This window comes from Gallus gallus, chromosome 1, assembly GCF_016699485.2.
Source record: "Gallus gallus isolate bGalGal1 chromosome 1, bGalGal1.mat.broiler.GRCg7b, whole genome shotgun sequence".
Classification (NCBI taxonomy): Eukaryota; Metazoa; Chordata; class Aves; order Galliformes; family Phasianidae; genus Gallus; species Gallus gallus.
In genome coordinates, this window is record NC_052532.1 from 82,236,697 (window position 1) to 82,262,402 (window position 25,706).

Sequence of the window (25,706 nt, forward strand, 5' to 3'; positions counted from 1 at the left end):
AGGGTTTATGGAATGAAAGCAGGGACATTGCAGTCCGTCCCTGCTCTCTGCTGGCAGGACAGAAGCAATCTGGTTCAGCTGTGCTTTATGGAAAATGCCCCAGAGTGGAATTCTTGCTGTTATCTTTTCGTTGGCCTTGGGTCCATAGGGAAGAACTTGTCAAATTTGTCTTCAAACTGCTTAACGATGATAGCATGAGTGCTTTGTCCAAGATGGGAGAACTTGTAGGGGAAGAAGTAGAAGAGGCCAAATCAGAGGAAACCAGGTGACCCAGCCACTGGAGACAGTAGTGGCTGGCTGCTTTCTGTTGTATTTTAATTACTTTTCATTAGTCTCCATGACATGCAGAAAACCACAGTCCTGTGCAGTAGGTCTCAGCTTACGTTGCCTTTCTGTGCTTAACACAGTGGGCAACAAACCCTAGCTGTGCTACCATCCATGACTACACACTGTGTAACTCCTAAGCGTGGGCTCCTGGGCTGGCACTGGTATTCCTTGTTGGACCTCGTGCTTTCAACCAGCTTTTTATTAGCTGCTCCAGCACAATCCCCTCAGCCCCGAGGACTTCTCTACCTTTCCCTTCTAATGCATAGTTTTATTCAAGCATCTGGTGCCATCACAGGGATTCCTCTAGCTGATTATGATGTCTGCCTCACATTGTAAAGTAACCTCCAATTTTGGGGATGCAGGAACAGTGCAACTATTGGTTTGTTCGTGTTTGCATGTCATTTTCTTGGCAGTGGGATTAGGACTTGATATTTCTTAGCACTGTCCTTACATAACTCACATCACAGCATGCAACATTTAGGGAGCATAATACTGTAGCTGTGACATTAAATGACTTAATTTACCTCATGGCTGATAATTTACTTTATACATTGGCATCACAGCCAAGTTTTGTGCGAGAGCAATTCAGCTATAAAAAAAAATGCTGTTTGTGTTCATTAAAAAAGTGTTAGCAAATTTGGGTCCAATTCAATAAGTAATGGTGTGTGGGGAAAAAAAAATCAGAAGAAGAAGAAGAAAAGAGATGGACATCTCAAGCTGAGGCAGAGGCTGCTTTCATTCAGAGCTGTTGTATTAGCATGCTGGGTGTTTAGGGTTTGGAAGAGGGTCCCCATGAGGCGTGCAGGCTTTCTGAGCTGTTAAGGCACAGTTCGTGGCTGGGAAGGTGCAGCAGCCAGCTCTGCACATAAGGAGAAAATGGGATGCCTGATGGTCAAGGTCCCATGAGCGCCGGGAAAAGTCATGCCAGGGTATTTCCTCCTGATTTGACTCATTCGCATACATGGAACCAGAGCTTGGCCAGAGCCTTCCCTGGCTCTGCACTACTTTTTTGGTTTATGTGTAATAGCTACAGACCTAAGGGCATGGGAGGCATGAGGCCAGCTTGAACAATAAATACCCTGCTGTGCCTTGCTCCCTGAACAAAGTAATTATTGCCTTATTACATCTGACCCCTCTCTTCCTGTCCCTCTGGCAGTGGTGACTCCATGGCAGCCAGTGCCTCTCTGCACTGTGCATCTCTGTTTGCCATCATCTCTCTTCCTGCCTTTCCGTCTCACTCTTTGGCTCAATGCATTTCTCTGTGTCTGTATCTGGCCACCATTTTCTCTTTTTCTCAGTCCCTGAAGAATCTCACTTTGTTTCCATTTCCCTCTACCAGCGTCAGCTTCTGTCCCTCTCTTTGTTCCCTCTCTATTATCTTTCATTTTCTCCATCTATTTTTCTCCGTATCCCGTGCCATGCTCATTTTTCTACCTTCCCTCCTTGCCGTAGCATTGTAGCGCCCGGCGGTCCCTTTGCTCATCTACCATCTGCTGCTCTCCACTGATCTCTTTGCTAAAAACAAGCTTCTTCAGCTAAGGGACAGAAAAATTGCCAAGCTCATTGGAATCTGTGATGGGCGAGGAGACGGAGGCTGATAAACGAAAACTTCAAAGTTTTGAATTAAAAAAAGAAAAAAAAATCCCAGCTAGCCGTCAAACAAGAAAATGACGTCTAAGTCTCCTTTGGCTATTTTTGTCTTTTAGAAGTCTATTTCTAGGGAATCTAAGTTGCAGAGGGAAGAAGGAAAGTTAAGAGGGCAAGACCTTCCACAATAAATGGACAGTGCAGAGGGAATAAAAACTTCAGCGTTGGAAGTTGCTGCACACAAAATACACCACTTCAAATGGCATTTATTGATTTGCACTCCTTTTTCATCCCTCCGCATCTTGTTTTAGGCAGAGGAGAGCCCAGCCAGGACACGTAGCCCCTTCTGCTCTCCCCTCTTCGCAGCTACAAAGAGGCTTGGAAGAAATGCACAGAGGCAGAGCATGTGATCTCTTTTTGCACATACCAAATGCAAACAGATACTTTCAGGGAGCTTGAGCTTCAGTTTAATAGGAGAACAAAAGGGAATTAAAAAAACAAATGCACTGAGGAAATTTTTGCACAAGGAGTAGCCCAGTGTTGGAGGCACAAGGAGGAGAGGACGGCACACATCATGGCTGCCACCTCTGCGAGCGCACCCATTTCTGGAATGCCCCCAAACACATGGGGAAGGTGCAAGTCTGTGTTTCTGCATGTAAGTGGGATCTTGGAGCATGGATGAGAGCATAGGGAGGCGTGCACGTCAATGGGGGACAATATGCAGAGGGGTTCTGTGGGGGCTTCTATGAGGGCACATCCCTGGGCTGGGGAGAAGGATGCTTCTTGCCAGCAGGCTGGCACTGCAGGGGTGGTTTGCTGTCAGGGTTCATGATTTAATTTATGAATCCAGGGGATGTGAAATGTGGCTGAGGCAAGCAGGCAGAGGGGACACACGGAAGGCCCCTCACGGCAAAGGAGTTGCCCCAAAAAAGACAACACAGCTGGGGGACAGCCCTTGTGAGCAAGGATGGTTTTGGCATTGAGGCCAGGACTGTGCCCCTGGGTAGCACACTTAAGGCAAACGTTTTCTGCTAGTGGGGAACAGAGCAGCTCTCTTGCCAGGAGCTGGCAGTCCCGCTCTTCACCTAACAGAGTATGTTCTTTGTTGTATGCACCAGAGAGCACTGCCCCAACCTCCTCCCTCCCCGCTTTGATAAACTGCATAGTGACAACCATCAGCTCCCTGCCAAAGCTGGCTTCTGCGCCGAAACATTTGTAAATTTGCTCCGTGTTTGGAGCTGTGTTTCTCTTCCCCCCGCCTCGCTTTGCCTTGGAGGTTAGAGTTAATATGACTCACCTAATCTGGCTGCCAAGGTGAATTAGTGAAAACATCTCTACAGCTCTGTGCAAGGTATCACAACCTGACATTTTTCTAACACACCGTGATATATCTTTTTTCTCTCTCTGATGTGTACTATGACACCTCAATTTTATATAAATGCTCTTTGTTAGGAATGGTTAATGTACTCTAGGGGGACAGGGCTGCAAGCAAAGGGGTCCTACCTGCAAGTGGGAACAACCAAGTTGTTATAGGGAAATGTTGATGCCCAGGGTTGAAACAGGTCACCGCTGCAGGGATAGGAACAGTGATACCACCACCACCGTTTCAGACAGCCTGTCGCAGAAACCTCCCCTGAAGTGGAATGCTCATATCTGCATCTTGAATGAGGAGCTAAATAGGCCTGGTGGTATCTTCAGCTTCCCTTTAACACAGAAGCCTCCCTTTCACACATGCTGGTGGAGTTCCACTGGACGAAGCAGCAGCTCCTCATGTGCATCATCTGCTGGGAAGGGCTGTGCATTGCTGCTGGAAGCCCTTTTTAAGTGCATGTGTATACGTCAGAGAGGAGCTGAAAAATATCTTCACTTAGGAAATTGTGTACTTCTTAGGATACTTTCTGGAGCCCCCTATGATGCAGTGCTCTGATAGACAGACTTAGGAGCACCCCTAATGAGGGTGCCACTCCATTAGAGCTGGTAAGTCACCCTCAACCCTTTTTTCATTACAGTGACAGTCTTGTGACAAGGGCAAATTGCAGGAGAAGCAAGTCCCACTTGGAATGAGCCCTGTATATAAACAAGGCAGAACTGCAGAGCAAATGATTTGCAAAGCAGAGGCAAATTATGTTTTAACCTTTTCCCTGTAAGTCTTTCCTGGATGTCCAATTAACTTTCCAGTCAACTGGCTGACCTACCAACTGGGAGTGCTGCTGTGAGAGGGGTGGAATGGTGGTTGTCAGCTCGGACTGAGGGTGGCATTTTCAAAGAGCATTATTAGCAGGCAGTGGTGTGTTAGAGGATGATGTGGGAATTAGAGGAGATCCCAGCCTCCCAGCCAAAAATGATTCATGCTATGGCAAAAACACAGGAAATGTATTGGTTATGCAAACAGCACCACAGTGCAGAAGTGCTGCAGTCCTCTGCCTATGTTCAGCTGTGGTAATGCTTCATATCCAAAATGTTGTGTACAGTTTAGGGTGTTGTACTTCCAGGAATATGCGAGCTTGTCAGAGAGATCTAAATGGAAAGAGCAGGAATGATCAAGGTCTACAAAACCTCACCTATAGAGAAAGGTTGAAAGACGTGGCACTATTCAGCCAAAAAAAAAACAACCTGGTGACAACCAAGGGAGGAACATAAGTGATTTAAAGTTGATAAAAGGCTATTGCAGAGAAGGAGGGAATGATTTATTTGTTCTTTTTGTCTGTAGTGGCAAAGACAAAAATAATAGGCTTAAATTGCAGCAAGGAAGACTCGGTCAGGCTGCAGGGAAATGGTTCCAGCAGCGAGGACAGGGAAGCATGGGAACAGCCTGTCTGGAGAGACTGGGGAGCTGACTGGAGAGTCTGGAGAGTCAGTGGAGGGCAGGGCATGGCCATTGCCAGGAAACAACCCTTGTGTCATGCTGAAGCGTGGGAATGGGCTTGATGGGCACTGAAGCTCCTTCCCATACCAGGACTGACCTAGCCCTGCTCCTACAGGGGTTAATATTCCCAGACTTATTCATGAGTTACCCGGCTGAAAAAAATACCTATGCAAATCCTGCCCTACCTCTTTCTCCAGGAACTCTGCCCTGGCTGTCCATAAGCACCAGCACAAGATTGAAGCAGTGTCCCAGAGCACTGGCAGGGCTTTGCCAATGGATTGCCTTGTAAAATGCATGCTGCCATGCAGAAAGACATGCAGGTTTAGGTGTTGTACTAAGGGACATGGAAATATTGGTGATAGGTGGATGGTTGAACTGGATGATCTTGGAGGTCTTTCCCAACCTTGCTGATTCTATCATTCTATGATTCTGTCATTGTAAGGCATCTCAACCAACTGGCAGGAGATGAGAAAGCCTGCATCAGAGCAGTTGGAAATCTGAGATGTACCAATGAGGTATCCACTCATCTGAACATCTGGTAGGAGTTGGAGAAGGGATCACTGAAAGAAAGGGGAAAGCTTGTCTTTGCATGGGCTTAATAGGCGCACGTGCTGTGTCTCCATGACAGGGGATGGTTTTCTCCTAGAAGGGTTCTGAAAATTGACTTGAAAAAAGAAAAGGGCAAAAATAATTGTGTGACAGACAGATTTCTGAGCAGATTCTCAAGTTGCTCAGGTTCCTATCTCTGGTGCAGAAGTCAAATTGTTGTGTGTGTGTGGTACACCCAGCCTGCCCGGGCTCATACACTGCAGCAGCCGAGTGCCTGTGTGGTAGGATTTGTTTCAGGTGGCTACAGGGGACTTGAGCTCCAGAGAGGGGCTTAACTCAGTGCTGCAGAGCTGAGGAGCAGTCCCGTCCTCTCGGCCCTGGCTGAGCTCCACCAAACTAGTGCTGATGGGAAGTGGGCACAATTTCAGAAGTGCTCAGCACCCTTTGAGCAGAAATCGTCTCCTGGGCAGAGTTTCACTGGAAAAACTGACTGCTCTCCTAGAAGACTGAAAGGGAGCCCTTGTTGTGCTGATGTTTTCTCGGGGGGGTAGAAGGGGAAATCTGTCCTGATTCTCGAGTCACAGCTTTCAGAGCTGTCCTAGCGAGGCAGCACAGCTTAAACGTGTCATTTCATGTACAGTAGATGGGGGATTCGTAATGATTATTGGGCTCTGCGGATCAAATGACACTTTATTTCTCAGTTTGGCTGTGTTTAACTGTATGTAGCATGTTCTGATCGATGGCTCTTCAGGGTGGCAGCTGGTCTGAGAGGCAAAAAGACATTTTTTCCCAGTTTGGCAGTGATGAAAGGGCTGCTGACAGTGCACCAGCGTATCTGGGGAGCCAGCCACCCCTGGTCAAGCACATCAATGGGCTGACTCCTCTCAGTCATACCCCAGAGCTCACTCCAGCCTCACATGATGGAGATATTGTGTCTGTTGGGCAGCCTGTGCAACGCTGTGCTACCACTTGTGCTTTCTTCCCAATTTCCTAAACCTGAGTTTTCAATAACTAAATGAAATGCAAATATCTTGCTGATACGGCGTCTGAAATAACCTCGAAATAGCTCCCTCAGTGGCTGTTGTTTATTTGCAGAATCGCTGTTGTGATTGTTCCTCCATAGCAATTAAGCAAAAGGCTTCTCCAGTCTGTATGCCTACCGGAGAGCCATCACCTGTATTTTTCTGTTCTGCAGGAAAGGAGTTCGAAGGTGAGGAGGAGTACCTGGAGATCTTGGGGATCACGCGAGAGCAGTCGGGCAAGTATGAGTGCAAAGCTGCCAACGAGGTTGCTTCGGCAGATGTCAAGCAAGTCCGGGTCACTGTGAACTGTGAGTACCTCGTAGGGGAGCAGATACTTGCCCACAGGCAAGGGTGGCTCTGGGGTAAATGTAGACGCCTTCCAGGTGTTAAAGAATCTGAAATGGGGGGGCACTTACCATAGTTTACCAGAATTTGTTCCTTAAATATCAAAATATATAAGAAAAGGAGAGAAAAAAAAGAGAGAAGATTCATCATAGAATGGCCTGGGTTGAAAAGGACCACAATGATCATTTAGATTCAACCCCCCTGCTATGTGCAGGGTCGCCAACCACCAGACCAGGCTGCCCAGAGCCACATCCAGCCTGGCCTTGAATGCCTCCAGGGATGGGGCATCCACAACCTCCTTGGGCAACCTGTTCCAGTGCGTCACCACCCTCTGAATGAAAAACTTCTTCCTAATATCTAACCTACATCTCCCCTGTCTCAGTTTAAAACCATTCCCGCTTGTCCTATCACTATCCACCCTCTTAAACAGCCATTCCACCTCCTGTTTATGCGTTCCCTTCAAATATTGGAAGGCCACAATGAGGTCTCCCCACAGCCTTCTCTTCTCCAAGCTAAACAAGCCCAGTTCCCTCAACCTCTCCTCATAGGAGAGGTGCTCCAGCCCTCTGATCCATCTTAGTGGTCCTCCTCTGGACCCGTTCCAAGAGCTCCATGTCTTTCTTGTGCTGGAGGCCCGACGCCCAGACGCAGTACTCCAGATGGGGCCTCATAAGAAGTTTCAGTGTGTTGCCACTCTCTCTCCCCTCAGAAGTCCTGGCCATGCCTTGTTTTTACTTATTAACATTTGAGATAACTGTATAACGAAGAGCAGCTTCAGCAAGGATAGATAAGGTCCAGCCAGCTCAGAGCAAGCATCCATTTGACATGGGCATCATGCCCCAGTGGCCTGGGGGGTTGCGTGGTAGAGGTACCTTTAGTGAGAGGGGGCAGAAACGTGACTTTCAAGCTGGTTTCAGGTCATGTGAAAAAAGCCTTCTGTGCTTCAATGCAGTACAGAAAAGCGTTTGGCAAAAGGGGCCTGCTATCCATCTCAGAGCACTCAGAGGCAATGCTATGTGGCTTACATCCCCACTCCAGCTCCCATGAATCCTCTCTGGGTGATGCTCTGCTGAGCAGGGCACGGACCATTTTGCCCATGCATACACAAGAGGGCAGTCCACCTCACCCTGCAGGTGTGCCCTTCTTGCAGTGACATAAGATATGTCAGACTGCTTTCATTCTGACAGCCTTGTATGTGTGTATTGCCACCCCCATATGTGTATGGCTCATGTTTGGCACTAGTTATCTGATAGGAATATACCCACCTGCCTGCTCTTTTTCCCTGATTGAAGGCTAATAGCTCTGCAGCAAGGATGGATGAATGGGACATACACCCTCTCCTGACCTTCTTCAGGTGACTCACCAGAACACTAACTTCAGTTGCAATTGGGGGTGGCTACAGGCATGAGTCAGGGTGTGTACATGTGCCCTTGATTCATAGGTAGCACCCCCTGGGAGTTGGCAGGGGCAGACGTGGCAGCAACAAGTGGCTTAGCCCATCCCTCTCTCATTTGCCACCACATGTGGTTTTAGCACATCTTTGTGCCATTCTTGCTCTTTCTTTCCCTCTGAGCCATGACATCAGGTCAACTTTTCTGCCTTGCTTTAGAAGTTGAGGTTGCAGGCGTTGCTTTTGGGGTCCCCGCAGCATCATTGCAATCCAAACCACTTCTTGGGGAATTAGGTATTCCTGCCTATAGCAGGGGGGTTGTAACTAAATGATCTTAAGGGTCTTTTCCAACCCAAACCATTCTATGATTCTGTGAAAATTGGATGGTGGGAGCTTAGTAAAGGCTGCTTCATGGGCAGGCTTAACCACTAGTGTGAAACTGCAGTAGCACATTTCATGAAGTAAAGTTTTTGTTTTCTACATTAAATACGTGGTTTGCTTTGTTGTTTGTATTTTGTTGTTGTTGTTGTTGTTTTGTCAAAACCAACTGAGCTTATAAACCCGAGACATTCCATTAAAAGCAATTAGCATTTTCAGATATTTCCATGAAACATAATTTCAGTGCTGTATTTAGCATGGTTGGATAAAGTCCACGTACAATTTTGACTCTGTTTCAACTCTTAGTTACTGTGCTAGAGTGAGATCCTTTTACTGTCATGGTATATGAAAATAAGATCTGATGAAGTATTGCAGTATTATTACATGGTGTAATGTGAGCAAATGGTAATTTCCTGCAGGAGATACCTTTTGTTGCCAAGCACAGGGATAGATTCAAAGAGGTCATGAGATGCACAGAAAAAAACTAATCGGTCCTGTTTGGGGGATGAAATCCAGATATTTGCATACTTCTTTCCTTATCTTGCTTTCTTAAGCTACACATGCAGTAGAAGCAATGAAAATCACAGTAAGATTGAAAAATGGGACCTGCCCCAAGCGAGGAGCTTCCTGGCCATCCCTTATCACCTCATCTCTCTCTCAGGCTGAGCAGCAGGCAGGTTGTCAGCCGACTGCAGGAGAAAGCAGCATCTCTCTGCTTCGGTCTCACACCACCACCTTCAGGCTTCTTGAGTAATGGCCCTGGCACACTGCAGATGGGAAACTGAGGCCTGGGGAAGCCAGGAGGGAGAGCAGCGAAGGGAGCCCACTCCTGGCTCCTCCGGCAGCGTAGGCCAAACATGGAGCGCCTGAATTTTCTGGGCCCACAGAGAGGTTCTGTTCCTTGCATGACTCATCGCGCGCTCTGGGTTCAGTGAAGTGGAAAAGGCTTTTCTCACAGCAGACAGCAGGGTGCACGGCTTGAGCAAAAAATTGGAGAAGGAGGCTTAAAAAATCACCTTCGCTATCCTTTTATTACCCCTCCTCCTTCCCGAATTAAAATATTTACGTGAACCCACAGCCTTTGAATGCAGGATCCTATTTCTGTACACTTATTAATATTTATGATGTTAGAGGGCGCACTGCAATATCCCTAAAGCCCTGCATAAAATCCCGATTAAGGTCAGGAAAGGGATCACATTGAGCTGGCTAATGCGCTCACAACAAACTTCTCTCAGTACGTTTTCCAGACAGGGCTATTTTTTTTATTTGACAGGCACGATCCATTTTGATTTTTTTTTTTTTTTTGGCCTTCCTGTGCCAGGATGGACAAAGACAGCAGAGCTGTGCTCCGCACACAGGCAGGGTGCTTTGTAGTGGCCTGAGCCTCAGCACGGCAGCTATCTCAGAGTCCCTGAGCACTGGTGATGAGCACAAGGTGCCTACTCCCTCTCAGCAGCCAGGTGGAAATAATCCTGCCTTTTCATTGGTCAAGCTTGTCATTTTGAACACAGGGCTGAAAGTGAAGCTGCTGGTACCCTGCCCGGTATTTCAGCCAGCATTGAGATCCATCTCCAGCAGAGCACATTCATCATAGAATCATGGAATCATTAAGGTCGGAAAAGACTTCTAAGACCATCAAGTCCAACCATCAACCCATCACCACCATGCTCACTAACCGTGTCCCTCAGTGCTACATCTACACGATTCTTGAATGGTGACTCTACCACCTCGTGATAGAAACAAAGAAACATAGAGTCACTAAGGCTGGAAAAGACCTCTAAGATCATCCAGTCCAACTATCACCACCATGCCCACTAAGCGTGTCCCTAAGTGCCATATCCATGTGTTTCACAAACACCAGGGACGGTGACTCCGCCACCTCCTTGGGCAGCTAATTCCAATGCCTCACCACTCTTTTGGAGAAGAAATTCCTCCTGAAATCCAATCAGAACCTCCCCTACCTCAACTTAAGGTGATAGCCTCTCGCCCTATCGCTAGTGACCTGGGAGAAGAGACCAACCTTTCCTTTCTTATTATAGTTTTGACATTAGATGCAAAGGTTGTATGGAAATTATTTTTTATGCTAGTGCGAAATTCCTGCTTTCTTTCTTTTGCTTCTGCTTTCTTTCTTTACCACTGATAAAGTCTTTCTCTCATCATCTTCTCTCTGATAAGGCCATGTGAACTGGAGATCCACAGGTAAATATTCATGAATTACAGGAGTCTATCATTAACCTCAACTTTACCTGCATATGCCTGTGCAATTATGACAGAGCTTTATTCAGTGCCACTGAAGAGGAACACGCATAAGGAGTAATGCTGGCATAGTTATTAGAGGAGTTCAAAGAGCAGATATTTTTCAGAGGAGCTGGGGCTGGATGTGCCCCAGCATATGGCTGCTATAGTCCTCCACCAGCCGCAATGGTTTGCCTAAGGAAGCCAGTTCATGAAGCAGTTCTACTTTTGTTCCATCCATCTGAAAGTTGTGAGTTACCCAGTGTTTCCTTCCTGCAGACCCTCCCACCATCACAGAGTCCAAGAGCAATGAGGCGGCCACGGGACGACAAGCCTTACTCCGCTGCGAGGCATCAGCAGTGCCCACGCCTGATTTTGAGTGGTACAGGGATGACACCAGGTAAGACCATTAGCTCTCCTTTTTCCTTTCTCTCCATTTCAGTCCGCTCAGCAGGGCATCCTTAGACAATCAGCTGTCATCCTCAGTTCTTCTCCTTAAGCAAACTGTTCTCTGTGAGCCATGTAAGTCAAGGTTGTCCCATCAGCCCAGGCAAAGGCAGTGTGGTTGGGACTGGAAAAGGCAATCCTTCTCTAAACCGAGATGCTGAAGGGAGAGCTAAGGATGAAGCTCCTTCCTTTAAGTCAGTAATGGAGCAATTCACAATTAAGACATTAGTAGTGCTTCCTTCCTTCCAGTGTTCATGTGTTAAATAGATCGTGATACGGATAAAAAAAATAGTGTTGGTCTCCAAGTAGGTAACTCCAATCTAGCTGTCTCCTTCTAGGGGAGGTATAAGATTCCTCCATCTCTGGGACCTGAGCCACCAAGGTTAGCACATGGGGAGAAAATGAGAAAAAGGATCTGTTCCTTACACCTAAGCATTTACATTGCATTTAGAAGGTAGTGTTGTTATTGTAGTTTTTTGGCTGACCCATATCTGCAGGCTCAGGGGTCGCTTGGCTTTTGTAAATGCTCATATTAAAACATATTAATGTTTCACTAAAAGTCTTTGCTCCAAGAATGAACTAGCCCTCAGTTGGCCATAGTAAGTTCATTTCCCAGTGTAAGCCAGTGCTGAATAAAGGCTTCCTCCCTCTCCCTCAGCTTTTCTTTCTTCTCCACTGCTTTACCAGTGACACTCCTCTCTGCTGTACTCCTTTTTCCTTTCATTCCCTCCTCCTGCTTCCTATCAATGCCTTCTCTGGCCTCTTTCTTCTCACGTCCCCTCTCTGCCTGCCTCCATCCTCATCTGCCAGCTGTTCCGAAGGGCGTTAGTTTCCTCCCCAGTACACAATGGCCATTGCACTGCACTCCTCTTTTCCTATCTTCCCAGGATAAACAGTGCCAATGGTCTGGAGATAAAGAGCACAGGGAGCCAGTCTCTGCTGATGGTGGCCAACGTCACTGAGGAGCACTACGGGAACTACACCTGTGTGGCTGCCAACAAGCTGGGAGTCACAAATGCCAGCCTATACCTTTACAGTAAGTATAGAAGAGGGTGAGGGGAGGTCCACGTCACTCTCACAAAGAACCAGACTGTGTTGTGAGCGCACCGGGACACAAAGCATTGCTTGCCAACCCCGCCAAACCTCTAGCCAGGAACTGACTGCTTCAGACACATACATGTCCATACTCAGAGTGAAACATGAACGCAGCCAAATGAAAAGGTTAAGGTCAAGCTCTTTGATTGACTTTCTTTGCCAAAGTCAGACTTTGTTAAAATAATCAAAACGTGTTTGTTTTAAGACTGGAACTGAAAACTCCCTCAGAGTGAAAGCCCTTTTAATAAGCAGAGAAAAGGCCAAGGCTCAGAGGGGCTGTGACAGCTGAGAAATGACAAGTAATTCAGAGAGGTGGAGAGAACTAGCCACTGAGCCTGAGGAGAACAAGAGAGAGTCAAGAAAAAGAGAAATGAGTTTGAAAGCAGGAGAAAATGAGAAGGAAGGAAGTGGGATAGAGTGATTTAAGGCAGAATGATTTAAGGGGGCATGCCTTGGGGAACATGGGGGAAAAGATAATCAGCAGGTGAGATATGAAACATCTTTCTGGGATCTCATCCTGCTACCTTTCAGTTACTGAGTTTTTGTAGTAAACTTAAGAAGAAGGAAGCTGGGGCCGTGCCAAACTCCAGAGCAGAATTACCTGCTGGTTCCAAATTTTGCAGTTGCTTCTGTCCTGGCCCTATATTAAGCCCCTGTTCCTCTCCTCCCACCCATGCACACATGGGTGTATTCACTGTGGTGTATTCAAAACCCAGTTCTGTATTCCAGGCACAAAACTTGGGCTCAGCTTTCACTGCACATTTCTGTTGCCACCAGAAATAGACTGCAGCAGAATGACCCACTCACAGAAATGGACCAGAGACCCAGAAGCAACATACATAGGGTTGTATTCTTCTGCTGATCTCAAACTGAATTAAAACCCTCAGGCCATGACCTGCGTGACCTTCTAAACAGAAACAAAAATGAACTATGCAAATCTGTCTTAGTATGAGAGGCAGTCTAGCGTAGTTTCTGCTGTGTGTGGTCAGATTAATCAAAGTATCAGGAAAAAAAAGTGTTTTGGTTTGGTTTTGTTTTTTAGCAGAGGTACTGCAGAAGTATAAGTCCATTGGCTTTCTTTGTTTACCACCTCTGGATTTATTACATTGCAGTTTGAATTCTTGCAAAATTTGGATGCGTTCTGTGGAATTCTTTTCGTGAAGAATAGATGTATCATAAAAGTACATATATTTGATTTCCTGCTGCATTTGGTCAGGGAAACAAAGCAAATTTCTACTTTGAAAGTCTTTTCACCCTCATCTTGTGACTGTCATGAGATTCAAATGAAATTCTCGGGCAGCAATCTGGAACACAGTTTTCAGATACTCGAGATTTGTTCTTGCTGATATTAATATAATGCTAAGTTTAGAATCCATTATTTGTGGCTGAATTCTAAATTTGGCCCTCTCTATTGGTTCCTGCTACACAGATGAGCTGAATACATCACTGAAACAAAATATAAGATGAAATTCAATAATGTATGTATGGACACGTGATATTGGATGGGGGTTGGTTTTGCTAGAAAAGCATTTTGCACGACTTGAGAGCTTCACCTCAAAGGATCTCAAAGGATTTGCTAGCAATGAATATTTTAACATCGCAAGTTATTCAGAAATCAGTGAGTGTTATTAGCACCGTTCTGCAGTAGGAAAACTAAGAAACAGAGTGAAGAAGTGGTTTACCCATGGTCATGAATTCAGTGGCAGAACCTGTAAGAAAAGTGGGGAGGTCTTGCAAAGTTGCCAGTTCCTATACCGAGAGGAAAGGTGGCAACCGTTAGAGATGACTTGAACGAGGAAATAAAGTGAGGGTGCTATTTTAGCCTTCTTTTGATGTGTGCCAAGGTAACTTTCCTTCTATCAAGTTCTTGGATTTTGTTCATCATTTTTACAGTAGAAATTCAAGCGCTATTTGTACTGCAAAGCACTTGAGAACTTGTGAAGTAGCAACTTCACAAGAGCCAGAAGAATGGAGCTGCAGGAGGTGAGAAAGATTGGCTGATTTTCCTCAGGCTGTTTCCAACTTTTGTTTTTGTTGCTTAGTTAATTCCCATTTTCTTCAGCATTTGGTGTTGTGGAGGGAGAAAGCCATCGTGAAAATTGTGCAGTATTGCTTCAGGAACTCTCCATTCTCCTTCTACTTAGTGTGGAAGAGAGAGAGAGAAACATTAAATTCCAGTTGGTATTCCTAGGGTTAAAAAGTCCAGGAAGAGGTGAGTGAAGGGAATGAAGCTTCATAAAGAAGCGGCCCCAGACACCCACAAGCCCACCTGAAAAGAATGCTGTACTGATCTCAAAACAGCCAAAATAACAGGCAGTGCACAATCCCAGCCACAGACCCAAGCAATGCCAAGTCTTTTCAAGGTACAGCAGATACTCAAATACTCAGAGTGTTTCTCTTCCACAGAATCCAGGATTTTATTTTATTTTTTTTAAAATAGACATGAAGCTCACTGTAGGGCAACATCCCACCAGGGAGGCAGACACAGTGTAGGTTCCTCAGCGGCCCACTGTAGAAAAAAGCCCACACAACAACTACAAAAAACGGCGGCCAGCAGTGAAGTAACAAGCAGAAAGTTAGTAATGAGGTACTGGCAGCTTTGTCTGAGGTGGAGGGCGGATGGGAGGCTAGCAAAATGATGTGAAAGAACAGCTCAGCAACAGAGAAAAATGGGCGTCTTCCATTCCAGGAAGTCTCGGCCTCCATTGAAAAACTCTCAGAGAGACCCAGTGCCTTAGATGTCAATGCCATAGTTAGAAGATGCATTAAATTACAAAAGCAGCTTCCTAGAGCTGTATGAATAGATAGATAGTGACCTCCCACAAAGGATGTAGCAGCACGAATGCCTGCTGTTGGTGGAGAGATTTATACCCCTCGCTCCTGGAGACTGAGCTTATAGCAACACACAAATGGCAATGCTGGGTCAGCCCAAAGGTCTGTCTTACCCAGGGTCCTGTCTCCAACAGCAATCTGGAATATATTTGCAGACAGCACACATATGTACTGTCTGATGATACAGTGGATCTGATAGCTTGCTGCCATCCCCTCCTCCCTGCTCCTTGCTCCCCCTGCTCTATGCCCAACGCTTTTGTCACTTCCCATACTCAGGTGCCAGTGGGCCACACACCAAGGCAGCTCAACTTGTGAAAACATAAGGGAGCTTTACCACCCACCCCTCTAAGTGCTCCCAAACGTTTTCTTTTGTTGCAGGGAGCTGAGTTAGTTCAGAGAAAGGTTCAAGGAGCAGCAGAGACCATGCAGGAGGGAGGGACATACCCGTATCTGTGGACAAAAGGAGCTGGGAGGCAGCACCATGTTGTGCAGCATTAGTGAGCCTGGAGGTGGGTTCGGCTCTGCAGAGCCTGGGAACAGGGCTGGTAACTCCTAGCATACGATGCCATGAGACCAAGGAAATGGGCAGTAGCATTCCTGAGCGTGAGGGTGACCTGACAGAGGTCAAGCCAGGCTGTCTCACAGAACAGCAGAGGTGAGAAGCAGCACCACAGCTAAAGGGAAAGGCTTTTTCCCCCAAGTATATGAGGAGAGAGGGAACTTGTTTCCTTCTCATTCCATTAAGCCAACAGAGTGCTATGAAAAGCTTTAGATGTAAAAGCCACAATTTATATAGAATCATAGAATCATAGGAAAGGTTGGAAAAGACCCACAGGATCACCCAGTCCGACCATTCACCCATCACCAACAGTTCTCACTATTAGTCCACGCTTCACAGTAGTGGAAATATGTGCATATATACGTAAATTGTATATAAAAGTATATGTCAGATGCACATCTGCCATACAAGCACACGCATACATAGTCTCACATGTATGGATATATGTGAGCAAACACATCCACGGGTACACAGAAGCAGCTGCAGCACCTGGCTCAATCATGCAAGGCAGAGAAAAGCAGTGAAAGTCCTTCCAGACCAGTTGACTTCTGCCTCCTGCAGAGCCAGCTTATCCCTGAGGATAAAGCAGGAGACAACAGCGCGCTACTGCACACCTCAGTGCGGTCCTGCTGCCTAAATTGTCTCAATTATGGGAGACTGCCACCTCAGCAGGAGCCCTGCTGCATCCTCGGTGCCCTTCAGCAAGTGAGGAAAGCGGAGGTGAAGCAGCACCTGGCAGGGCCCATGCCAATTAGATGCAGGCAGCAGGCAGCATCCCACCACCACCTCTCGATGTGCTTCAGGTACAGTTATCGGCTCGGTCCAGCAGTTTTAATCCCAGCAAGAGGCAAGCTCCTCAGAAGAGCTGGCGCTTGCCTCTCACCTGCCATTGCCTGTTAGCACCCCGGCACAAGTGCTAGCTGGTGGGCACCCTCTCATACCCGCTGTCACAATACTCTGCCTTGTGCCTGAGCATCTGCTTGTGGTGGTGGTTGCTACGGTTTGGAGTAAAGTCTGAGGCTCTCAGCGCAACCCCCGTGTTTTCCCACGGGCTGTCAGTATCTGGGAGACTCGGGAGAGGAAAGAAAGTGGTGAGGGTGACAGCCAGATGGAGCGAGGCTGAGACACTGCTAATGAGCCAGGGTGGAGCAATAAAGGCAGCACGCAGCAGGCGAGGGGAACAGAGGGAGAGTCCTTGAATAGAAAGCAGCGTGATAATGAGGCCGTAGTGCTTTGCTTTAACTGCTTATGCTGTGCAGCCTGCAGCCTGCTGTGCGGGAAGAAGGTAAAGGGGAGTTGAGTTATTTAACCAAACTAAATAACAAGGAAGTCATGTCAGCACAACAGCCTGCTTTCACAGAACAATAGTCCCCTGGTGCTACATAAACACAGAGATCCAGGCTAGCTGTGTATTTTCTACACAAGAGACAATCTCCCCTGTCCCTGCTGTGGACTCCAATGGCTCCATTACCACCGTGAAGGCAGGAGATCTGCAGTGTCACAGGTCCCCGTGGGCTCCAGCAAGTCAGAAGCCAGCTCCTTGCACCAGGAGTACTTACATAGAGAGCATTGGCTTCCGAAGAGCTGGGACTGGGGTGATCAGAGAGCAGCAGTGGACTACCGCTGTATCCTGCCAAGCTGTATGTACATCAGCAGTGATCTTAGCAACACCCTCACAGATATACCAGGAGACAACTCATTGCCTCAGGCCTATTAGCTTTTGCATAGTGACATATTTCTGCAGCTAAATGTCTACCTCCCAGTCAGCCCTTGAGTAGGAGCTTGTCTCAGTCAGCACAAGGTATCTAGCAAACTCAGTAGCTGATGAAGAGAGATCCAATGTAGAGCCAGAGTAGAGTCAGAGTAGAGTCAGGTCTGGTGGGCTTATATTCATGGTTCTGCTCCTGACTCTGCCAACGGATCAGCATTTGACCTTGGGCAGACTGCTTCCTTGCTCTCTGCATCACCTGCTCTACCTGTAAAATGGAACAAATACTCTTCCTAGCCTCAGACAGAGGTCTCTGACTGTTGATTTCCCTCAGTGTCTGTGCAATTCTTTTGAGATCCTGGCATGGAGGAAGCAAAGCGTGAAGCCAGCAGTGATGTATACTAGAGGCTTGCTGTGATGTAGAACAAGGACACTGTAAAAACCCTATAACTGAAACAGCAGGCTCTGCTTGCTGCTAGAGGTTGGTGAATCTGCAAAAGCTCTGTTCCTTTAGAAAGACAAATGCCCAGAAGAAACAGAATGCCATTCAGATTCACCAGGCTGACAATTCCAATGCCCACATTCTTAAGGGACCTCTCACTGGCGAGAAACCCATTGTGGAGAAGGTTCTGTGGAGGCAGTAACTACCCATGGAGGACCTCTACAACTCACCTTGCTGCCAAAGGCTAGCTTCCAGCCAGAGGTGTTGCTAAGAGGAGCTGTAACATCATGACACGAGTGGTCTTGAAAGTCAGAGGGGAGATGTGGCCCATTCATTCCAATTAACCTCACTGCAGGTGCTTAATCCCTATTGCTGTATAGATATTATTTGTTTAGTTTTTCAAATGACTTCTCTCTGACTCCCAGTCACAGGGGATGTTGATGTGTACTAGGTGTGTTGCTATAAAAATGCTCCATATATGAAACCTACTCTAGCTCATCTAATTTGGGGATGGACAACTCCATCAGGTTTGTATCTGCTGCTTGCTTGGTGTGAAAAGTGGCTTTTTCTCCTGCATGTTGCTTATTGTTTTTTTTCCCCCCTTAGAACGAGTTTTACCCACACTCCCCAATCCTTTTCCAGGTCAGTATATGTTTTATGTCAAAGTAGCTCTCTAGCCGGGTCATTCTCCATCATCCTGATAAATGCAAAGAGCTGGGGATGGGCAAAACAGTGCAGGACAATATAATATAATAATTTCCCCTCTCTTCCACATGCCATTTGTTCTTTTCTGCTCGCCTCCGTCATCCTTCCCTCTCCCCTCTCCCATTTCAGGAAACCAGTCATCTAAAAAGCAACAACCTTTCCCCAAGCTTTGATCCATGACACCGTGTCCTCATCCAGGCCTGGACAGTCTTCACAGGGGATCAGTTTTTCCATAGAGTGACTCCTTCATATGTACTCTCTTTCCACACGTATCCTGATTTGGATCGAAAGCATAAGGAGACCTAAAATTTTGCAGGGATTGCGGAGGGGATAAATGAGAAGCTAAAAATCAAGTTGCTGCCAGGAGATTTTTTTCACTCTAGTTGTGCAAACTGTTCCCAATGAAAACCCATTTTTCTCATTCCTCCGTCATGCACCCCTAAATCTGTCCTGTAGCTCTGCATTTGTGGCAGACAGCATGAAAGGAAGAGCAAGGTAAAAGCATATACTACAGTAAAGTGTTATGGACTAGTTTATTGCAGCAGGAGAAGGCATGAAGGCAAAACAGAGCCTGAATATCCTTTCTGCCCTTGCTGCATGCTGCCCAGGCCTCCCTTAGGTACAAGCAGCATGGCCCAGGCTTTCTGAGTGCACATGAGGTTTGGGGTTTGGATGTGATCCTGAGGTAGTGTAAAAGCACAGAAACTCAGCACTTTCAGAAATCGGGCTGCTTCCAGGTGCTTGAAACTAAATCAACAATAAGGCAGCCGGTCCCCTTATTCATGTTAACATTTTGGCCTAGAGCTCCTCAGTATCTTTGTTTCACTGCCATATGGAGATATACTCAGCTCATGGGATGCTCTGAGGCCTCAATAGTTAACGTCTACGTAGAGCTTGGAGGTAGAGTGTTATTATGAACCCATGTTGTGTTGTAAAAGGGCACCTGCCCAAGTAAAGCACCTGCAGGTACTCCCATGGAAAGAACAATAAATGCTGGGTGTTACATCAGCTCCATTTAACAACTCCGTGTTTTCAAATCAAGCTCTGCTCTTGGCAACTTATTCAGGCTCAGGATGTAGTCACAATTGCCTATTTAAAAGGCAAATCCACAAATACAATTAAAGAAAAGTACCTAAAAAAAGGAGGAAAAAAAAAAAAGAAAAAAGAAATCAAGCTGCCATTAAAATGAAATCCCAGAAAGTGATTTGTAAATAACATTCAAGGTGCTGAAGAAAGGAGTAAAGTAAGCCGTTGGGAATGTAGCGTGGCAAAATAAATCCAATTAAACGCCATTATCATATGTATTGCAAATGAAACGTGTGCTTGGATATGAAATTAAAGTTGCTGAGGCTGTTTGGGATGTAAGGTTTTGAGGAGTTTTCCAATTTTGCCTCTTCTTTTTTAAGCAGAATTTTCGATTGCAGGTATTTTTGTCTGATGGAAAACCCAGGGCTCTTTCTTTTTATGATTATTTTTATTATATATCCTTAAATTCCACAGACAGGCACTGTTAATTCTTTTCATAGCCAGCCCTGTTTACTGCTGGGTTTGAATTAGTAGTCCATTAAGGTAAATGATAAAGCGAAAACTGCAAGTGATTTCCAACCAGATTTCCATATCAAATGCCCCTCCTAATCAAGCTGCCAACACCACCCTGCAGAGCTTTAGTCTGTCCTTTAACATAGCTCCCCCTCTGCCTCTGAAGTTGTCGTTTCATCCTTTTTGCTGCTTCCTGTTCCCTGAGACCATCTTGAAGGACATCCCAGCGTGACATCACGTGTGTGAGGAGTCTTCAGGAGTTTGTGATGCCAAATGCTGGAATATCTCCAGTGACCCTGGACACGCTAAGAGGATTTTGCAGAGGGAGAAAGTAGAATTTAAATACTCATTTGGTTTCTGAAAGCTCATACCAGCTTCTGTAATGTGAGCATTCAGCACAGATACCGGTACTTATCTCAGCGTTTGCTTTTACTTTGCTGTTCATCTTCAAAGAAACCTGAGGTGTAAAATTGCCTTGTTAGACCTTTTTCTCCCGATGAGTTTGTGTTCTGAGATGCTGTCCTCAGCTCTCAAACAAGCCTCTTCTCAGTGACCAAAATCACAGCCTCCTCCCTCTTCTCCATTAATTTCCATTTCTCTTAAGCCTCGGTAACACTTCCCTGCCCTGTAGGGCTTTGAGCATTAATTTAAAAGGAAGGTGTTTTGAGATGAAGAGCACTGTACTCATTGTAAGCGTTGCTGTCATTAGCTAGCTGCTGTGGAAACATCTTGCTTTCAGGCAGGCTAGAGACTCAGAAGAATCCCATTCAGATAAACACATGGAACCTGAATTTGATCAGGCTGTATCCTGGGAAGCTGGTAGAGCCCAGCTGATTCAGCTCTCACGCGACTTGTCCCTGGAAAAACTTCCAGCTTTCCTGATTTTGCAGCAGGGCACTCAAAATGCCCTGAGAAGTCTGGCAGGGTGGTGTTATTTAATCACATTCTCCTGTCCTCATTGTAACTTCGCTTTGTGATGGGACCTTAGTGCATCCTCAAGAGGTTTTCAAAAGGGATTTTCTTCTGAAAAGAGAATTTTCTCATTCCTCATCATACTTGACAAGGACAGGGCAAGTGGAATCTGCTGAACCTCAAAAGAGTCTATCACTGTTATGGTGTTAGCTCCATCTCCATCCTCCATCGTCCCTCACCCTCAACCTTTTGGACATAGACTCACTCCCCTGTGATTAGCACCGAGACTCATCCTCACCGTAGCTTATCCAGACTGACAGGCTTCAAAACCTACGATTCTTCCTGTCAGGAGATTCATGATGAAGATCAGCCACAGAATAACCAGGAACTTTCTCAGCAGGATTGGCTTGAACCTTGGGAGGTCTGTGGGGCAGTACTGCATTGCGCAGAGACAAGCATTCAGACCACTCCTTGGGGCCTGATCTGACACGAGTCCAGTCATGATCATCAAGAGAACAACAACAACAAAAAAAAACATTTATAGCAACAGCATTAGTAATTGGTGGAGGGGGGAGAGGAACAGAGAATGAGCAGTCCTGTGTTTCTTCCAAAATGTGCACTGATTGGAGAATGACCCCGTATGACTGTAGATTGTAGCTAGTCTCCATTTAGCTCTAGCCCGTGTAGCTTGTGCTGTCACTAATGCCTTCATCGGGTGGGTGGAAGATGGGAGAATGGAGAAAAGAGATGTTCATTTGGGTCTGATGACCAGAGTGGGAAACAGAGAGCATCTATGTAATATCCTCTCAGTCCTCTTCTCCCCCCATGGAAATCCTAGCTGTGGAGAAAAGAGAGTTCATCTGTTGCGGTGGTCTCCTCCACCCATTGCTGCTCCCCCTTTGCCTCCTCCAGTGCCTGGCCCTGTCAGTCCTGCTAAGCAGGCAGCTCTCACGTGAGCTGTGTGTCTTTGTTTTGGCAAAAGGATAAACATCTGAATATTTTAAAGCTAAGGAGTGAAGTGTGGGGGAATACATCAGAGATTACAGACCGTAAAGAGTTAACACATTATTTGCAGGGGTTTGCCACCTAGGCGGTGATATGGGAAGAGTCCAGAGAAACCAGTCCTCCCAGTACAGTGTGGCTGGTTAAAGAACCCATCTGTCTCGAGTCTTATTCGTTGAAGTGAGAACTTGCTCTCTCATTTCCAAGAAATGGTCATTGAAAACCCAAGCCTTGACAGTCTCTGAACCATATCAGTCTGTAAAGCTGGGAAAAACACAGCATAAACAAAGACCAAAATAGTCAATCTTGTGCTATCATCATCCTGACACGGAAATTACCAGCATATAAAATTATTGGTTGTAGGGCCCAAGCATAGGAAGGATTTGGCACCTGATAACAGCCACAACCTTGGATAGCCAGCACAACTCAGGGCTCACCTTGCTTCCTGCTGGTGGTACCCAGCCAGATTTTCCCAAAAGCCCATCCTCCATTGCAGAAGGGGACAGCTCTGCAGGGTGGATCATGCAAGCCAAGCTCTCATTGCTAAAGGTCAACATCCTTGCTTGCCAGGTCTGCAAGTACTGTATTGGGTGCCAAGCCTGCTGGGGCTTCACGCCAAGGGAACAGGGAGAACAAGACAGGGCAAAAGCTGAAGGCCATCATATTGGCTTTTCGCTGTTTCATAGGTACCAGCCAAGCAGTGGCATTGTGCCTTATTTTGACCATATGGTTAAAATAATATCAAAGTCAAAGGTGATTATAGCGTCTCCCAGAAGGGCTCATAGGAATGTAGCTGGAAAAAAAAAAAAGAACCCAAACATCTTAGAGAAAAGAGAAGTGCTAAGAATTATTTCTGTTACTGCCGATACTAACAGTGCTTGGTGGGTATTTCTGGGGAGCAACAGGCAGTTTCTGTTTGCTGAGATTGTTTAAAACAACAACAGTCTTCTTCTTCCCAAAAAGCGCAAAGCAAAAACCCCAGCTTGTGTAAAGAAGAAAGAGACACGGGGGAGAGAGAGGGAAATAGCTTTATTGCTTGATCTGTTTCTGTACTTTTTGTTCATTAATTTTAATTTAGATTGATTTATTCCAGAATGAGCCCTGAATTGCATATATTTGCATAACCCTCCCCGGTAGTAATGCTGTGGAGAATCCAGCGAGTGAGGAGAAGTGGAAGCAGAGGGTAGGAACAGAGACTGCAAGTCCCAGAACGGTATTCCTCAGGGCTGGGCCCTACACTGGGACAGTGAAGGCATTTCAAGGTCTGCTTAGCCACAGGTATGGCTTTGCATGCATGCAGAACAGCCCTGCAAAGCAGAGGTCAGAGCTCAGCAGGCATGAGGGAGAGCGGAGGCTGGGTGAGACCAGTGGAGGAGAAATCACACAACTGCACTGGAGAGATTAGAAACACAGGAAAAAAGAAAGTGCCATGGAATATCAGTTGTCCGGCAGGGACACTGATAGCATCAGAGCCGTAGCATGGACAGATTACCCTGCAGAACAGAGCTCAGGCAGGCCATAACCCTCCTGAGGCAGATGTCCCCTGCCTGGAGGACACTCATAACCTGATACCATCTGTGCATCAGATGAGTTTCTGAAGCTACCAGCTGGACGTTCCTCTGCAGGGATGATGAGACCGACTTCTACCCACTGCACAGAGAGCGTACCTAAATCCCCTCTCTGTCTCCCTCTTGGTGAGCTGCCGGCCAAGCAGACTGGGACCAAAGCGTGGAGGGCAGCAAGAAGGAGGAAGAACAGCCATTATTGTCTTGACTTAATCCTTTAGCACGCACAAAAATTCCTCCCGCCCCCATGAGAATATGGCCAAAGAGCAACTCCCACCCTCATCATCCTCCTCTCTCCCTCACTTCCATTTCCTCTATAACCACTCAAGAATTTGCCTAACAAATTGGCCTCCCCTCTGGTTGTTGTCCCAAGTGAACAGTCTCTCCATTCACTAACCCATGACGGTAAGTCGGTTTGGGAAGCGGCAGGTTTATCTTCCCGGCTCAGGCATTGCACCGGGCCCGCTTGCGATCCAGTTGCCATTCAGTGTCTGCTCTGCTGTTGATAAAGCACATTACACATGGCTGGGCTTGCATGATTAATACAGCTGTCTAAGCGCTCTCTCTAAAAACAAAAACAACCGGGAGAAGGGAGGTGTGGGATTTGGGAGGGAGGGGGTGCGCAGGGGAAAAAAAAAAAGAACATTCCAAAGAAATCAGGCTTGCAGAAAAAGCAGAGTTCTCCTGGCAGGCCTGCCCTGCCTCGGGCGAGCAGGTCTGTCAGCAGAGCATCCCAGAAGAAGGGAGAAGCCTTGCAGCAAGGGAAGCAAAAGAGGAATGCGTTGGCCCTTCCCCAGCGTCACCTGCATGTCCTTCTGCAATGTGGATGCATGGGCAGGAGCAAAGGGTCAGGCCATGGAGAACGATAGGCTGTGACCAGCACAGCTGCGGTGAAGCCCAGCCAGGCTGCCTCCACGGTAGGTGTGACAGAAATGCATGCTTGCTGGTGGGCCAGTGTACTCCTGAACTCGCTCACATGACACGTGCCTCATGCTTGGTGGTACATCCCACTTTCTTCTCCAGCATTACCCGTGCTTTAAAGCCCTGCTTGCACTGTTGGGATGTTGAAGTGACCAGGAGTCACACACTGTGATTGTATACAGACACACATCCTTACTTTGATGCAAACTACAAATAGCATGAAGAAATATTTACTTAAGGCGTCTCCCATGCTTTAGAGGTGTACCCCAGCCTGTGGGCCTGCCTTAACTCTCATGGCTTTGAGAGTTCTCGTGTTCGCTGGTCACTAAGAAAGGCCTTCAGAAGACCTCAAGGGCAGGTCAGGGGCACCACACAGCAGGCACTGGAGGAGAAGGTTAAGAGGGGCAGAGACGGTGGTACAGCTGAGATAGCGGTGCAGCTGGATATCTCACATGCTGGTCACTCTCCAGCCCAACCTGGTTCTCTTTCTGCTCCCATCTCCCATCCTGGTACCCCTCAGTGTGTCCCTCCCTCTTCATTTCTGTTCACAACCACTCCAATCTTTCCCATGCCGAGTGCCCAGCAAAGCCTGCTGAAAACGGTAGCAAGGATGAAGTGAGTAAACAGACACACATAAATCTGATGAAAATATTAATTTTTCAAGAGGTTCCTGAGCTTTCCATTAGCAAGACTGTGTGTGCTCTTGTTGAGGGGAGCTGTGCTCTTTGTTCCCTAATGAGAAGCCAAACCATCATTGCTGCTGGTCTGCTGTGCCTTACGCAAGTGCTTGAGATGTGAGCAGAGATTTCCCTATTTTAAGAAGAAAGCCAAACAGGTTTAGATGATACCCCCAAAAGGTTACGCTACACATTTTTCAGATGTTTTGCTTGTAGGATGGAAGTCCTCAATGAATCATTCAGTTACAAGGGAGTTATAACTAACTGATTCCATATCAGCAGTTTGCCAAGTTTTTTGCTTTATTATTATTATTATTATTAAATAATCTCCTACAGCTGCTGGGAGAACAGAGAGGGTGGAGGACGGTTCTTAGCTGCGAGATCTTTCTGACTGATATATCCACGACAGGTCTGGTAATGAAAGATCTTTGTAACCTTGAAACACGGGTCGTCGTCCAGCCACCACCAGCCTCACTGATCAGGGTAACAGTTCATTCTAGACTGTGAGCAAGCTCTGGGATAAGTGGTGTAAGCAGCCATCTCTTGAAAACCACAGCCTGCTCAGAACGACACTGAGAAATACAACTTCAGACCTCAGAGAAG

General features: G+C 46.6%; 1 protein-coding gene across 7 annotated transcripts in view; it reads left to right on the forward strand.

Moving 5' to 3' along the window:
- The window catches only part of LSAMP (limbic system-associated membrane protein), a 965,359-nt gene that overhangs the window by 930,011 nt on the left and 9,642 nt on the right, over positions 1–25,706 (forward strand). For 4 of the 7 annotated variants that reach the window (XM_025143740.3, XM_025143807.2, XM_025143710.3 and 1 more), the window contains 4 exons: positions 6,525–6,659; positions 10,979–11,099; positions 12,034–12,182; positions 18,389–18,424. In XM_025143740.3, the coding sequence (XP_024999508.1) occupies positions 6,525–6,659; positions 10,979–11,099; positions 12,034–12,182; positions 18,389–18,424 (441 nt within the window). The remainder of the gene's footprint in view (positions 1–6,524; positions 6,660–10,978; positions 11,100–12,033; positions 12,183–18,388; positions 18,425–25,706) is intronic. The other 3 variants (XM_025143780.3, NM_204874.2, XM_025143690.3) reach the window with 1 other exon arrangement.